This window comes from Salvia splendens, chromosome 2 (genome assembly GCF_004379255.2).
Source record: "Salvia splendens isolate huo1 chromosome 2, SspV2, whole genome shotgun sequence".
In the NCBI taxonomy this organism is placed as follows: Eukaryota; Viridiplantae; Streptophyta; class Magnoliopsida; order Lamiales; family Lamiaceae; genus Salvia; species Salvia splendens.
Genome location: NC_056033.1, coordinates 38,193,986 through 38,211,196, shown reverse-complemented (window position 1 = coordinate 38,211,196; position 17,211 = coordinate 38,193,986). Strand labels below are relative to the sequence as shown.

The 17,211-nt window shown below is 38.4% G+C and overlaps 1 protein-coding gene across 3 annotated transcripts; it reads left to right on the top strand.

Moving 5' to 3' along the window:
- The first annotated feature begins 1,909 nt into the window (after positions 1–1,909).
- LOC121792651 (protein TIC236, chloroplastic-like) lies at positions 1,910–17,200 on the top strand. Of its 3 annotated transcripts, XM_042190674.1 has the most exons (23): positions 1,911–4,352; positions 5,038–5,236; positions 5,346–5,405; positions 5,516–5,620; positions 6,435–6,575; positions 6,727–6,789; positions 7,441–7,671; positions 7,791–7,874; positions 8,349–8,506; positions 8,629–9,148; positions 10,029–10,196; positions 10,316–10,375; positions 10,929–11,051; positions 11,846–12,121; positions 12,952–13,017; positions 13,162–13,293; positions 13,773–14,594; positions 14,685–14,965; positions 15,091–15,347; positions 15,557–15,795; positions 15,928–16,119; positions 16,539–16,811; positions 16,874–17,200. In XM_042190674.1, exons 1-23 carry the CDS (start codon positions 2,320–2,322, stop codon positions 17,018–17,020), a joined length of 6,630 nt encoding a protein of 2,209 aa, XP_042046608.1. In that variant the 5' UTR covers positions 1,911–2,319; the 3' UTR covers positions 17,021–17,200. The 3 variants fall into 3 exon arrangements, with proteins under 3 accessions (XP_042046610.1, XP_042046611.1, XP_042046608.1); XM_042190676.1 differs by lacking the exons at positions 15,557–15,795; positions 15,928–16,119; positions 16,539–16,811; positions 16,874–17,200 and having other exon boundaries at positions 1,910–4,352; positions 15,098–15,308; XM_042190677.1 differs by lacking the exons at positions 15,091–15,347; positions 15,557–15,795; positions 15,928–16,119; positions 16,539–16,811; positions 16,874–17,200 and having other exon boundaries at positions 1,910–4,352; positions 14,738–14,865.
- Positions 17,201–17,211: the final 11 nt, after the last annotated feature.

Below are 17,211 nucleotides of genomic sequence, written 5' to 3'. Positions count from 1 at the left end.
CCCATCCGCCAAGTAGTAGCCCATATCATATTGGTTGCCGTTGGCGACAAAACTGATGGCCGGACCGACGCCCTGGCACTGCTAGTTGAAAAGGGGCGACGAGTTGAGGACGTTTAGGTCGTTGTTCGAACCGGCTATCCCAAAATACGCATGCCAAATCCACAACCGGTAATAAGCTACGGCCTCGAGGATCATCGTGGGTTTTTTCCCCTAGTAGTCGGTCGTGTACCCCTTCCAGGCAGCGGGACAGTTCTTCCACTCCCGATGCATACAATCTATGCTGCATAACATTCCCGGGAACCCATGCTGATCCCCGTGCATCCGCAGCAGATTCCGGCAATCTTCGGGGGTAGGCTTTCGGAGATACTGATCACCGAATACTTCGATCACGCCATGACAGAAATACTTCATACATTCGATGGCAGTCGTCTCACCGATGTGGAGGTATTCGTCCCACCTGTCTGCCGCGGTGCCGTAGGCCAACTGCCTGATTGCCGCAGTGCACTTTTGAATAGGGGTGTGGCCGGGTCTGCCAGCCGCATCGTGCCTGAAGCGGAAATACAGATATCGCTGCTCCAAAGCGTTAACAATACGCATAAACAAGTCCCGCCTCATCCTAAAACGACGCCTGAAATGGTTGGCGTTAAAACGCGGCTCCTATGCGAAGTAATCTGTGAACAGGCGCTGATGTGCAGCTTCATGATCACGATCAACCACTTGTCGACGGTGGACAACTGGTCGTGGGCGAGGTGCCGCCGGCTGCATAAAACTCTGCATCCATCGATCAACCTCACGGCTCGTATAGGCATCTAGCTCTTCGTTCATCATACGCTCGTACTCATCCGCATCCCCACCACTACCACTACCACCGGCATTACTCATTTCTTAAATTGATCTTGTACAGAAAGTAAGGTAGAGAGAGAGAGTACTCGTTAAAACAAGTGGTGCGAATGAAAATGACGTTCAAAGCGCGTATATATAGTGTTTTCAAAAGAAAAAAAAATAAAATAAAATCTGACGCCGGTTTGACGCCGATCCGGGACCCACAATGGCGCCGTGAGGATCGGCGTCGGAACCGGCGTCATCGCGCGAATCGGCATGGCCACGCCGATTTCGCCGACGCCGGTTCCAATGGTTCGACGTCAGAACCGGCGTCGGCGAAAAATCGGCGTCGCGATTTTGACGCCGGCATTGGAGATGCTCTAAACACAACTTTCTTAAATTCTGTGCCGAAAAGAAACGCCTCAAGTAACGTGGGATGGACTGAGTATTTCTTAAAACCCGTGCCGAGTAAGTGGGACAATATTTGGGGGACAAAGGATTTTGTCAAAACAAGTGCAGAAAATGAAATGTGACAAATTTTCAAGAAAGGAGGAAGTATTAAGAGTTGGACCAATGTTAATAGACTAAAGTCCAATTTTGGTCCCTTATATTTGCCCTAAAATTATTTTTGGTCCCATACATTAAGTTTGTAACCTTTTGGTCCCTAACATATTGCGTTGGTACCTTTTGGTCCCAAACATATTGTTTTGGTTCAAAATAACCACTTTCTGTTAAAATTAACAGTCAAAATGTTTGATCAATTTAAATACTTAATATAATCTAGAACTAAAATCCATTTTTGATCCCGTACATTTTTCAAATTTTTTTTTTTGGTCCCATACATTAACTTTATGACCTTGTTTGGGATTAAAATATACCAAAAGAATATGTTATGGATCAAAAGGGCACAAACTTAATGTATAAGACCAAATTTTTTTTTAAGACAAATGGAAGGGAATAAAATTGGATTTTAGTCAATGTTAATATGTACTCCCTTGCACGCACAGGGTGGTACACTAGATTATATAATGACCATAATTCCTTGCTTAGAATATGGAACTAATACATGAACTGACGTTATTATCTAAAGAAAATGAATAAGATACCACGCCAAAACCTAGACGACGAATTATCGATTACAAGTGATTGACATCAAACTCTAATGTAATCATCACTCTTCATCATCAATGGAAGAAGATCTGAAGAGCAATTCAATTATGCAACCATAATAGTACTTGTATTCGGCATGAAAATTAATATTCGAAGTTCCTCTTCTACGAAACTAGAAGCAGGAGCTCAACCACACAATTGCATCTCCATTTCATCAAGGCTCCAACCTTTTCCTTCTCTTACCGGATTGTCTGCTGATTGTAATGGTCCTTCTCCTTCTCACTGGCGGTCGCCGCTTCAGCGCTCCTTGCTGCAGCCGCGTTCGATTTCTTCTTCTTAGCAGAAACCACCTACTTGAGCTAATAAGTTTCAGAATATATTGAGGTAATGAGACTCGAACTTCGTAGCCCGTTTATTGGGGTTCCACTTAATTGCACTACGTTTGAAGCAAAAACCAATCGATATAATGGTTATCTCAGGGGAGCTACGCGAAAACCCTTTAGAAGAGGTCTATCATGTAAATGTAACAAAAAAGTTGATTTTGTATTCTATGGTAACAAAATTAAGCACTTTTGTGGGAGAAATGCCGAGCTACTTTGGAAGAAGTTAGAATTGCAGAGTGGTCGAGTGATCAATTCTGTGAGCGAGCCAATCGTGCGGAATGAGAGACTTGTCAAATTTGTGACTCCGGTGTGGGAAGAGGGTTTATTTCTGTTCAGGTGTTCCGTCTTCTTTTCGGTGATATCTGGGGTGTGCTTATTGGTGTGGTATGGGCAGTCGAAAGCAAAATTATATGTGGAAACCAATTTGCTGCCATCGGTTTGTACCCTATTGAGCGATCATCTCCAGAGGGAGCTTGATTTTGGTAAGGTTCGCAGCATCTCGCCTTTAGGAATTACTTTGGAGTCGTGCTCAATTGGCCCTCACAGTGAAGAGTTCTCTTGTGGTGAGGTTCCCACTGTCAAGCTGCGTATTCGTCCGTTTGCTAGCCTCAGAAGGGGGAAAATAGTTGTTGATGCTGTTTTGTCAAGTCCAAGTTTGTTGGTAGCACAAAAAAAGAACTATACTTGGTTGGGAATACCCTATTTGGAAGGTGTTCCCCAGAGGCACTTGTCCGCTGAAGAGGGAATCGATCATCGTACAAGAACAAGGAGGCTTGCTAGGGAAGAAGCCACGGTTCGTTGGGAAAGAGAAAGAGATGACGCAGCTAAAGTATCTGCTGAGAATGGCTATACCATTTCAGAGTGTGAATCTGTCCTGCCTGAGGATGATACTTATAAGGAGCACATGGCTGGACCGACAAGGACAAGACTAGGGACTCCCGATACTTTCCATTATACAGATGAGAAATTGCAGTGGAGAGACCATCACTGTATGGATGCTGGTGCCGAGTATGATTTGAAGCATGCTGATTTAGAGAGATCATTTGGTGCAAAAGTTTCAAGCCTTGAAAACAGCATCTGGTCTAGGATAATGCCTGGATCTGTGAGGCATAAGTTTAAGAGGAAGGTCAGTGGTAGGGATTTATCTATGAGTAATATCGCTTCTAAAAGGCGACTTCTTGAGTGCAGTGCATCCGCAGCACTTTCATTTTTCGAAGGATCTGTATGCTTTGATTATCGAAAAATGGATTCTTCCATGACAAGCAGCGAGGATGCTGGTGCTTTTTGTTCTGAGGGGGCCCAGTTCAAAGGAGATCAGAGAGCTGCGTATCAGGATGTAAAGGTTGACAATAGTGTTGGTGGTAGAGATGATGAACTTGCTGGAGATTTACCGACAAATAATGATGTCTTCGAGGCAGACAACAAACTGAAGAGTGATTTTGTTTCTCGAGTAATTTTAGAAATTCCATCTAGAAATCGGATGGATAAGGCTCAAGATCCGTTTCTCTTTACTTCGGTGAAACTTAGTAAAGTTAAAAATTACAGTGACAAATTTTCATCAGTAAAAACTGTTAGAGGAACAAGAAACACCAATAATAGTGACATAAACAATGAATATCTTGAAGGAGATAATGCAGTAAAAACAGATGTCAGGTTGGTCAAGGAGGTGGATAATGTTGAAGATGACATCTCGGGCACTCACGGCTCTGGTGCCTCTAGTAGTTCCAGTCGTACTGAGGTTGGGTCTTCAAGCTCATTTAGTTTTTTGGGAAAATTTCCACCATTGAGTTCACAATTGGGCCTGTCCACTGCCTATGAAAACTTCACAGAAGTGTGGTCTCATTTACTTGACAATCCTTGGGAAAGGCTGAAGTCTGAGATCAGGGAGGGATTTGAACAAATATCGACAGAAATAGTCGACGAGATTGGTGGAGAAAATACTTCAGGCATAGAGAAAATTATTCCTGTAGTTCTTGACTCGGTACATTTTCGAGGCGGCACTCTTATGCTGCTTGCATATGGTGATACAGAACCAAGGTAGTAATATGCTGCTTGAAAGATCAATTTAAATCCTTTGGTGTCTTGGCTGTTCCCTAAGGAATTCACCAAGAATACATTAGCATAATGTTTGTTGGAAACTATGATGCTTGGTTTACTTGTCTGAAACAATACTTTTTTTTGTCAAATCTTTCAAAATCCGAAATATGTTTAAGGATAGTGGTTGTGTTTAACTTCTTCAATCGAAAAGACCTTCTTGAGAAAAAAAGTGAAACACTAATTATCTGGTTGTTTATCCTTTATTTGAGTATGGATTTTACACTCTTATGCTGCTTGCATATGGTGATACAGAACCAAGGTAGTAATATGCTGCTTGAAAGATCAATTTAAATCCTTTGGTGTCTTGGCTATTTCCTAAGGAATTCACCAAGAATACATTAGCATAATGTTTGTTGGAAACTATGATGCTTGGTTTACTTGTCTGAAACAATACTTTTTTTGTCAAATCTTTCAAAATTCGAAATATGTTTGAGGATAGTGGTTGTGTTTAACTTCTTCAATCGAAAAGACCTTCTTGAGAAAAAAAGTGAAACGCTAATTATATGGTTGTTTATCCTTTATTTGAGCATGGATTTTACATTTATAGCCATATCTTGTGCCAATTTTCTTACAGATGTGGGATTCCTTACTCCAAGTATGGTTTTAATTGTTGTTCCTTTTATAGAGAAATGGAAGTTGCCAGCGGACATGTGAAGTTTCAGAATCACTACGGGCGTGTGCATGTGCAGCTTAGTGGAAATTGTAAAATGTGGAGATCAGATTTGATATCTGAAGATGGTGGATGGTTGTCCACTGATGTTTATGTCGATATCATTGAGCAGAAATGGCATGCCAACTTGAAAATTGCAAATCTCTTTGTTCCGGTGAGCTCGTTGAGAATGTGAACTCTTACCTTGACTTACTTTTGAGCCGTATATGCTTTCCTCATCTACATCAGATTTTGATCCTAATATTTATGTCTTTGTTTCGTAGCTCTTCGAGCGGATATTAGAGCTTCCAATTTCATGGTCTAAAGGAAGAGCTAGCGGCGAGGTGCTTCTCTGACTTCATATTTTAATTGTCTCTGAGAAATGGAAGTGCGCCCCCCAGAGGTGATAGAATCTGGTTAATGATATCTTAGCTTGTATATCTATTGTTAACAGGTTCACATATGCATGTCACGGGGAGAAAGCTTTCCTAATCTTCATGGACAACTTGATGTAACAGGGTTGACCTTTCACATATATGATGCTCCATCAGCATTTTCTGTATGTTGCTACTATTGATCTGAATGATCTCTATCTTTTTTTATTATTTGATGGATTATTTTTAGATTTTATATTTGTTCAACATATTAGTAAAATCATTATTGACTCATAAAACATTGTTGCATTAGCAGTCAGTTGTATGATCAGCCTTCTATCCCTCGATCTTACTATGTATACCTGTGATAAGTAGTTAGTACTATTAAACCAATTTCTTTAACTTCCAAGAGGATTTTATAGTTTAGATGAGTTGAAGCTTTTCATAGGATTGATTATTTTAAATGTTCCCATCAAGCCTTGTTTGTTTTGTTATGGTATAGACATTCCTACCATTTCCGAAAACAAAACCTCCTATGGAACCTTGCCTTTTACATCTCTGTGATTAGTGGTGAGGCCAGTTTGTTTCTGTAAATAGAAATGGAGAATAGCACAAGATCAACATGCTACTACTTAATCTTCTTTAGTTTTCAATACTTGCATTTTTCGTAGATCTCTCGTATTAAATCTCAAGTTGTAGCTTAAAAGAATAGTTACTATCTCGTCCATCTTCCTAGCATTCTGCTTCACATGAAAGATCATGTGTCAGATGAATGATTCGTGTATTGATATTGAATACTCAATAATACATCATGACAATTTCTTTAAGTACATCAATTGACCTGGTATTTCTTTAGATTGCCTATTCTATGATATGAAGAACAAGAAGATAAATTCCAGTTAATTCATTGCTTTAGTTTTAATTGTTTTCCTCTAGAAGTATCTTTTTCCTGTTTGCAGTATGGATTTTTAAAAGGTTATAGGCCACCTCTGTGTACAGGATGTTTATGCAAGTTTGTTTTTCCGAGACCAGCGAATATTTTTGCATAATGCAAGGGGATGGTTTGGTGATATTCCATTAGAAGCATCTGGGGATTTCGGCATTGATCCAGAGCAAGGAGAATATCACGTAATGTGTCAGGTATATCAATTTCTTTCATCAATCAGATACAATGTTAATAATCTGTTTGTTTCACTTTGTAACACAGTTATAGGATTTGCATGCTCTAGAATGTTTTTTATGTGCTTCCCTCCAGAAAGCAGAAATTATTGACATTCTGATCCTAGCACAGGTTCCTTCAGTAGAAGTGAATGCCTTGATGAAAACATTCAAGATGAAGCCTCTGTTGTTTCCGGTATGGGACTGGATTTTAATATTCCTCTAGATGACTAAAATATCACAGTCTTCTGAACATTAATGCTTTTCTTCTTTTTGTCTGTCTTGATATATATCTCTTTGTTTGCACAACCACTAATTACCATGAAAAGCTCGTTCTAAGTTCTGAATTTCTAGAATAGAGCAAGTGGTGATTTTTAGGATGTTCCCAACCTGTAAGTTAGCCAAAATTCCAGCCATTTATGGAGTGTAGTCATGTTTCTGTCATGTCTATATGGCTGATGAATGCAAAACATTTACTCTTTAATGCTTGTGTTTGGTTTTAGATCTTTCTGTTTCAAAATAGTACTATTTGTTATGAAGAGTGTGCAACAAATCAACACAGGCTACTTTTACAATTTTTTGGATTATCTACACGACATGTTAGGTTGTGCTTAACTCCACTTATGGTGTCATATGACTCATATATTGGAGATGTAGTTTGTGTACGTGATCTGGATCCTTGAAAGTGTTGCGTAAATTGTGAACAATCACATTTTGATACTCCTGGATTGATTTTCTGATTTTTTGCTGGGCATTGTTCTTGCTCGGTTTCCATTTCCCCGTGCCACTCTGTTGAGGGCCACTGTTTTCCAAAACCAACCTAATGAGTTTCCACTATTCACTTCAGCTAGCAGGGTCAGTAACATCTGTGTTCAACTGTCAAGGCCTGTTGGATGCTCCTGTTTTTGTTGGGAGTGCATTGGTCTCGAGGAAAATTATTCATATATCTGCTGATACACCAAAATCAGCTGCAGACGAGGCAATGTTGAATAATAAAGAGGCTGGTGCAGTGGCAGCCATCGATCATGTTCCCCTCTCCTATGTTTCTGCCAATTTTACCTTTAACACTGATAATTGTGTGAGTAATTATTAAATAGTAATCCATGGTTCACAGTTGGACAGTTTTTTTTTAAAAATCTTTTTTCTAACAACACATGCTTATTTTTCAATTTACATATTTCTGCTTACATATGTCAGGTCGCTGATCTGTATGGAATCAGAGCTACACTTGTTGATGGTGGTGAGATTCGCGGAGCCGGAAATGCATGGATCTGTCCTGAGGTGTTTATTTACATAGATGGATAATTGGTTCTATACATAAATAAGCTGCATTAGTGAATTCGGTTAATTTGGTGCATGAAGATTAGAATTATTGTTTGAGAAAGTGATATCTCGAACTTGGTTAGTTCTGCACTTCATCCAATATTCTAGTTTCTGGAGTTCTTATAATCAGTAGTTTGTCAATAAGCCCAATATCTTAATCTTGCTACACAGTTTATCTTGTGTAAATAAACTTTTCTCAAAACATCTAGGAGAAGTTATAATGCTCTAAAAAGCATTCCTATTATGCATGTAGAAATGAATCTGTAGACATGCTAGCATTTTATGCCCTATAAACATACTAATTAAGTATACCCTAAAAATCCACAAACAATATGAACTTCAAATTTATTTTCTTTGGTATCAGTTTCTTTTTCTTCCAATTACATTTAGGTATTTCAGGTTTGATCTGATGTTAAAAGTGTATTATTGTAGGGTGAGGTTGATGACACAGCAATGGACGTTAACTTTTCTGGCATCTTGTGCTTTGACAAAATTATGCATCGCTATATACCTGGTTACCTCCAAACTATGCCGTTTAAGCTAGGGGATCTGAATGGAGAAACAAAAGTCTCAGGCTCATTGTTAAAACCGTAAGATTTCATGTTGTGTCTCTATAGGTTGATGGAATCAGCTGTCTTGCCAGATGGAATGATAGTTCCCAGAGATGTTTGCTCATAGATTTTGTTAACGGGAAATGTCTTTATGGGTGTAGGAGATTTGATATCAAATGGACTGCTCTGAAAGCTGAGGGGTCACTTTCTGATGCTCGTGGAGATGTGATTATCTCACACGATTACATTTGTGTTAATTCTTCATCTGCTGCTTTTGAATTATACACAAGAGTATCAACATCATATCCTGATGAAAATTTGTTATGCTGGAGAGAGTGTAAGAAAGTAGTTAGGATGCCTTTCTCTGTGGAAGGAATTGAATTGGATCTACGGATGCGCAATTTTGAATTTTTCAACTTGGTTTCTTCCTATACCTTTGATTCTCTGAGACCCATTCATTTGAAAGCAACTGGAAAAATTAAGTTTCAAGGAAAGGTCAACAAGTATTACGGCGACCAAGTTTACCAATCTAGTACAAACTCGGAAATGATACCAAAGGAAGATGACGAAGATGAAAAAAGTATTTCTGGTGATATTTCAATCTCAGGTCTAAAACTCAATCAATTGATGTTGGCTCCTCAACTAGCTGGGGTGCTCCACATATCATCTAAGGGTATGAAGGTTTGTCTCACATCCATTTTCTTGGGGAATAGTTATTTAAGGTTAATCATGTTTTATGTCCCCAACTTTCAGGACTTCCTGAAAAATGTCATCAACTTATGTTCTCTTTAAAAACCTAAACTTTGTGAAAAGTTTGATTTGTGTTTTGCTTGAGATAATCCGGGGATGGAATGCTGAGTCAGATTCTCCAGTGAAACAACGTTGTTTAGCGGGTGAGGGGGGAAATCCACATCAATTAAAGTAGAGTCCACCTAAGAATCAGGAGAGCCGACTGCCGAGTCATCGTTTTGTTGCTGGATTATGTCTAGCTGGACATAAATCAAACCTTTTCACAAAGTTGACGGTTTTAGAAGAGAAAAAAAACCTGCGAACATTTTCAAGAAACAGCTGAAAGTTGAGGACACAAAACATGATTAAACCTACTTCTTATTAGTCGTCCTTGAAGACTTCATATTTAAGCCCTAGTTGCTCATGCCTAAAATGGGTGTATCCCAGACATTTCTCTTCTAGCTCACATAACTGGAGGATGTTTGTAGCTAATATCTGCTGGGGAGCCTTGATCTGGAATATGATTTCATCTGTTAGGAATTAGGATAGTCACTTTTACTATCTCAATCTTCAACTTTCTTAAGGAAGCTAAAGTTTCATTCATTCTTTGTGGTTTCTTGTACTACAAAGGTTGTATGATGGTGATAAAAATGCTAGAATGCTATAAGAAATGCCCCTCTACTGAGAGACAGTTAGACCCCACAATAACTTTTAACTATTTTTGGGAATACATTCCTTATTAATTGCACCAATAATGTGTTTTGTCGTTGTATACAAAATTACCGATAGATCTTCCAGTATCTCCTTTTTCTTTCTTTTTCTGGTCATGCAGTTGGATGCTACTGGCCGACCAGATGAAAGTCTTGCAGTTGAAGTTGTAGGACCTTTGCAATCTACTTCTGAAGAAAATCTTGTGGAAAAAGTGCTATCTTTTTCTTTGCAGAAAGGTCACCTGAAAGCTAATGCCTGTTATCGCCCACTACATTCAACTACCTTAGAGGTCCATTCCACTCTTTCCTAGTATTTTCCTTTGTTTTAACTTTTATTTCTTCTTGACTTTTTACTATGCACTGCTTTCTTTGATACTCGTACAATATGTGTTTTTCCTTGTGCAATCAGGTTCGCCATTTGCCATTGGATGAGCTGGAGCTAGCATCACTTCGTGGAGCAATTTCAAGAGTAAATTTCTTGTTAGAGTGCTAAACAGTACTTTTGGTGCCCCTGGTTATAGAATGCTTTTAATTATTATTATTATTATTATTATTATTATTATTATTATTATTATTATTATTATTATTATTATTATTATTATTATTATTATTATTATTATTAAATTCATTACTTTGTTTAGTTATCTTTTTATGTTTGCATGTTAGGCTTTCAGGGACTTGGTTAGGTTATTCGTTTTTTCTTTTATTTGCTTACCTGTGTTACTGAAAAATGTTTGTTAGATATGGCTAGAAAAGTAACTGTCTCAAAGCACTGAGTGGCGAGCTGCTTTATGCCCTGAATAACTTTAACTAGTTTTATATGTTTCCATTCATTTACAATGTGGCTTTTAAGTTTTAACAATAGTTGAATTTTGCTCTTGTAGCTGTTAAAGTCATACCTCCTTTATGGAGGAGAACCCAATGACTGCTGAAATAAGTTTGACGTCATTTACGAAGTATTTCTTGTATATTGTTGCAGAACCTCTTATTTTTACCTTTTATGTTCCTTTTCTCATTTTTAGGCCGAGCTGCAGTTGAATTTTCAAAAACGAAGGGGTCATGGTGCATTATCTGTTCTTCGACCAAAATTCAGTGGTGTGTTGGGTGAAGCTTTAGATTTAGCTGCCAGATGGAGTGGGGATGTGGTCAGTACTTTTGTCATATGTATTTCAGATTCTCTGGTTTTTTGTTTAAGATCTTCAATTAGGACTAGCAACAGATCTATGGTTTCACTGCAACTTTTGGTTAAGGATAATACTGTAGGCAATAGCTCCACTTAAGACATCGGGCTGTTATAGACTTGTAGTATTTTATTATATGTCAATGTTAAGATATCAGAATTTCATCTTAAACGAGGTGGAACTTTTAATAGTTTGCTATTATATACTTAATGTAGAACATAGTTACCTTTCCCATGATTATATTGATAAGACAAGGTATAGGCTTGGCTCGATTATTGTGATATTTTGAGTAAATGAAGTGATGATTGCTTCTCTAAAGTTTTTCTTATTTCTCCGAGAGGGTATAAGTCTCTCTTTGGAAATCATGAGAATAGTGCAAACCTCAGTCTGTTTTACAAGGTTAATAAAGTTTTGATTGATTGCCTAATAGTTTGCATTTTGAATATTTCCTTGAGGAAGATTTGTTTCTCAATAACTGGACCATATTAAATAAGTCATGAATTCCTCATTTGTGGCAAAACAATAAACTTGGATATAAGACACAGGTTTTGCTTTGCAAATTTTGCGTGTCCTTGGGCTAATTGATGTAGTTGAATTGTTTGGCTTTGAACTTTACATCTTACTTGTTTTATTGGTTGGTCGATAGACAAAACTTATTTGACATAGCTGAAGAAATCATTCTGCTATTGTTTTTGTCTGCACGGATAGTATAATATGGTTGATCATGTTTGTTACTGGTCTATTCATACTTTTGATAGATCACAGTTGAACAAGCAATCTTGGAGCAAAGCAATAGCAAATATGAACTGCAAGGGGAGTATGTATTGCCTGGTTCCCGGGACCGAAGCCCGGCTGGAAAGGAAAAAGGCAGCCTGTTTCAGAAAGTGATGACTGGTCATCTTGGGAGCATGATCTCTTCCATGGGTAGATGGAGAATGAGATTAGAGGTCCCTAATGCTGAGATTGCTGAGATGCTTCCTCTTGCTAGGCTTCTTTCTCGTAGTTCAGACCCCGCTGTTCAATCTAGATCAAAGGTTGTGGTTACGTTTATGATATCTCGAATGATTAATTGGTGTTTCCAGTTTCAATCTTAATTGTGAGAGCAGCCCTGTCTTCTCTGCCAGAAACTTCACTTACTTATGTTGTGACATATTCATGGTAAATGTATGTGGATAGGTGAACTTTCATATTGCTTTCACTGGTTGGTTTTGGAATTGGCTCTGGATTTAGGGGTTTCAGATAATTTATCCATCTTAGTTTTGTTTATGGTTTCTGTAGAAATTACTGCCTCATGCCCTAATCTAAAGGCTTAACAGTGCTATTAGTTTTTGTTATCTTCAAAACACCCTGTATACAAGCATTTTACTTTGTATTTGTCTTTGCACGTGAAAATCATTTGTAAATTGGTAGCAGTTATACTTTGAGACGAGGACTTTTGCTTGGCATTTGAACGATCACCTCATCTAGAATTCTCTTAAGTTGTTAGGGAGCTGCAACATTTTATATATCTTCTCTTCAACCATTTAAATGGATATTAAATGAAAAAATTCAGTCTCCTGGGATACAGTATTAAACATGACATTTTAAGCTCATTCACTGAGATGATAACTGTAAACTGAAAATACATTCTCTTGACATTGGCTCCTTTCTGTTATTTTAATCTTTTGGAAGAGTTTCTTGGTCTCATGATACTTTTGTAAGCCTTGAGTATGAAATAACAGGTCTAGTTTTTTTCATTAGTAAAATTATCCTTTTCCCCCTATTGATTCTATTTCCTATTTTGATTCCATTCCTTTTATCAGTCTAACGATACAGACTTGATGAGTTGCAAACTTTTTAATGTGTGCTTCCTTTTCTTATACAGGATCTTTTCATACAAAGTTTGCAGTCAGTTGGAATATGTGCAGAAAATCTTAAAAAACTGCTCGAGGTATGTTTAATTTCCAAAGATTTTGAATTTCTGTCAACTGGAATTTGTAAGGACCTGAAATTGGAATTACTTAAATGGTATTACCTTGCTCCTGTTCCTTTTTTTTTTTCCTGAAATTTATCTGATTTTGTGAAACCTTAAAAGGAATTTCATGGTCATTGTGCCACGTCTTATGAAGTTGTTCTGGACGACTTTGATCTTCCCGGTTTAGCTGAACTTAAAGGTCGTTGGCGTGGCTCTTTAGATGCAAGTGGGGGAGGCAATGGGGATACAATGGTAATAACTCTGATACCCACCTTGTTCTGTGGATAATTCCTATTCCAAGAGATAAAGAGATGATTATTCTGAAAACCTATTTATCTGTTTAATGCTTATATGTTTGATTATCTTCATCAATTTATTGGTGAATCTTAACTTTCATGGGTGTGATAACTGTGTCAAGTTCCTTCTTTATTTAGGCTTCCCATCCAAGTTTGTAACTAAGAGCTTGTTCTTGTCACTCTTAATCTTAGAAGCATATGTTATTCGTCGATCTCTACTCTCCTAATACTTTGCAACCCAATCTGATGATTAAGTTAACCTCATGTTCCATTATCAAAATCTTGTAACTCTGTGTCTGTGCATCCTCATCAGTCATGGGTCTCTTGCTTTTCATATAAAAAATTTCTAGTGACTGCAATAAGATTTCTTTCTCCCAGTTTGAGCGATGCCAATTTTTGACCTCTTTACTAATTTCTGCTTCCTGTCCACTTCAGGCAGATTTTGACTTCCACGGAGAGGAATGGGAGTGGGGAACGTATAAAACTCAGCGTATTCTGGCAGCTGGTATGTACAGCAACACTGATGGTTTGCGTCTTGAGAAAATCTTCATCCAGAGGGACAATGCCACAGTTCATGCAGATGGGACGCTATTGGGCCCAAAGACAAATTTGCATTTTGCTGTGCTAAATTTCCCTGTTAGCTTGGTTCCAACTTTTCTTCAGGTTATCGAGAATTCAGCTACCGAAGCTGTTCATTCTCTTAGGCAGTTATTAGCACCAATCAGAGGCATCCTTCATATGGAAGGTGATCTTAAAGGCAATCTTGCAAAACCAGAATGTGACGTCCAAGTAAGGCTCCTGGATGGGGCAGTTGGGGGAATCGAACTTGGGAGGGCTGAAGTTGTTGCATCTCTAACCCCAACCACCCGCTTCCTGTTTAATGCAAGATTCGAACCCATTGTTCAAAATGGCCACGTACATATTCAAGGAAGCATACCTCTATCTCTTGTACAGAGTAATATGCTTGAGGAAGAAAGTGCAGAAAGGGATAGAAATGAAGCCTCATGGATGCGAGATTGGGAGGAGAGAAGTAAAGCATCCGGTGACGAGCTGAATGATCGAAAGGGATCCCGAGATAAAAGTCAAGAAGTTTGGGATACACAATTGGCAGAAAGCCTCAGAGGTCTAAACTGGAACTTGCTGGATGCAGGAGAAGTTAGGGTCGATGCTGATGTCAAAGATGGTGGCATGATGTTGCTAACAGCTTTATCTCCTTATGCTAATTGGCTCCATGGCAATGCTGAAGTTATGCTTCAGGTTGATACAGTTGTTCATAAATTTTATTTATTTAACAGAATATAAGCAGTATTTAACATCTTTGTATTGTTGAAATTTCCCCTTATTTAGTTGAGAGGTACTGTAGAACAACCATTACTGGATGGCTCTGCCTATTTTCACAGGGCAACTGTGTCTTCACCTGTGCTCCGGAAACCAGTAACCAATTTTGGAGGAACAGTTCTTGTAAATTCAAATAGACTGCGAATTCACTCATTGGAGGGTAAAGTTAGCAGAAAAGGAAAATTATCATTAAAAGGGAATCTTCCTCTACGTACAAGTGAAGCATTTATCGGTGATAAACTTGACCTAAAATGTGAGGTTCTGGAAGTGCGTGCTAGAAATATTTTGAGGTACTTTTTGTTCCGAAAGACGGGACTGTTTCTTACTCCTGTTTTTTAGTAGGAAATCTCTCTCTCTGTGTGTATTGTGTTTCTCTTTCCCTTTATCTGAACTTGATAAACCTTGTATTTCAAAGTGGTCAGGTTGATTCTCAGTTGCAAATATCTGGGTCCATTATGCAACCAAACATGTCTGGAAAGATAAAGATAAGCCAAGGAGAAGTTTATCTGTCACATGACAAGGGGAGTGGAACTGCACCCTTCATTAATGATACAACAAATGAACCGAGGCCTCCAGCTGGTGCTTATGGTCGCATGGTTGCTACAAAATATGTTTCACGTTTTCTCAACCTAAAACCAGCATCAATTAATAGTCCTTTTCGGCTTTCACCTGGTAAGTTTGAGTAATTAGATTTTAGTAGCTGGGGTTTAGAAATTTTGATGCAGGGTAATTTCCAGTTTATAGTTCCTGCTAAAATAAAATTCAAAGAACCATGAATTTGGCACATATGTCTTTCTGTATCAAAGTTATTAAAGTGAATAAATTACTCTCTTCCAAGCTGTTACAGTCCTAATGATTTCACAAACTATGACTATTTGCAGGTGCACATGATGAAGCTGATAAGGAGATGGTGCAGGTAAATGGGAAGCCGAAGCTAGATATTCGCCTTTCGGACTTGAGGATCGTTCTTGGGCCTGAACTGAGGATAGTTTATCCTTTGATACTCAATTTTGCTATTAGCGGAGAGCTTGAATTAAATGGTCCTGCTCATCCCAAATCGATAAAACCAAAAGGGGTTTTAACATTTGAGAATGGTGATGTGAATCTTGTCGCAACTCAGGTAATCTTCAGATACTAGTGAAACACTGAAGTTGATGGTACAATTCGGTGACCTTTTTTGCTCCATAAATTATATTACTGAAATGTTTTTATGTGTGTTGATTATTTAATTTTTTTTCTGCCCTAAATCTAGGTGAGGCTCAAGCGAGAGCATCTTAATGTAGCAAAATTTGAACCTGACAATGGACTTGATCCTACATTGGACCTAGCCCTGGTAGGATCAGAGTGGCAATTTAGAATTCAAAGTCGAGCTAGCAAATGGCAGGAAAAACTGGTGGTGACTTCAACACGTTCAGTGGAGCGAGATCTCCTTTCAACAACTGAGGTAAATTGGATGCTGAAATATCAAGTTTTAATGAAACCTTATAACCAGCACATAATCCAAAATTGTGTTGCACTTTCGTATGAAAGGATTAGATGTTCTTTAACATGTGCATTAGATGTGAGTTGATAACTAGATACTATCTGCCGTCACTTTTTTAATTTCATTGGCGCACAGCTATACCTGCCATACACTAATACGGTATACTGTTGGTTCTAAGTGCATTTTCATACCCGTTGTGCTCGGCATCATCAGCCAATTTTTCTTGATATCATACTCTGTTGCTATACACTTTTCATCAACCATATTGATCCTTTGCTGAATTGGATAATTTAATGCTTAATTATGCCCAACTGTGACTGAGCTTGGAGACATATTTTGTTGGCATCCGAGAAACTTAAATGTTGTGTCTAATTGAACAGGCTGCAAGAGTCTTTGAGAGTCAATTAGCTGAATCAATATTGGAAGGTGATGGCCAGCTTGCATTTAAGAAGCTTGCTACTGCAACGCTCGAGACATTGATGCCAAGGATAGAGGGCAAGGGAGAATTTGGACATGCACGGTGGAGACTGGTGTATTCTCCTCAGATCCCCAGCCTGCTCTCCGTTGATCCCACAGTTGATCCTCTTAGGTCTCTAGCTAGCAACATCTCATTTGGAACGGAAGTTGAAATTCAGCTGGGAAAGCGTCTTCAGGTTGGTTTCACATTCTCAAATTAAAAATAACATCAAGGATTTACTAATCTGTTTGAATGCAGGCCTCTGTAGTTAGGCAGATGAAAGATTCGGAGATGGCCATGCAATGGACGTTGATCTACCAGCTGACGAGTCGTCTACGGGTACTCCTACAGTCAGCTCCATCCAAACGTCTTTTGTTTGAATATTCCACAACTTCACAGGACTAGGATAGTACATTACCATGAAAATCCAGTAGAATTCTGCTAGGCAGGGAACGTAGGCCCATTAGCTCCAAAGCTGAAGATTTGTGTATTTTTAGTCTTATTCTTTGACAGTATATATCAATTTCTTGTAAATATTGGTTCTTTGTTCAAATGAAATGAAACTATTTGTTTATAAGTTCCAAATATAAGCATTT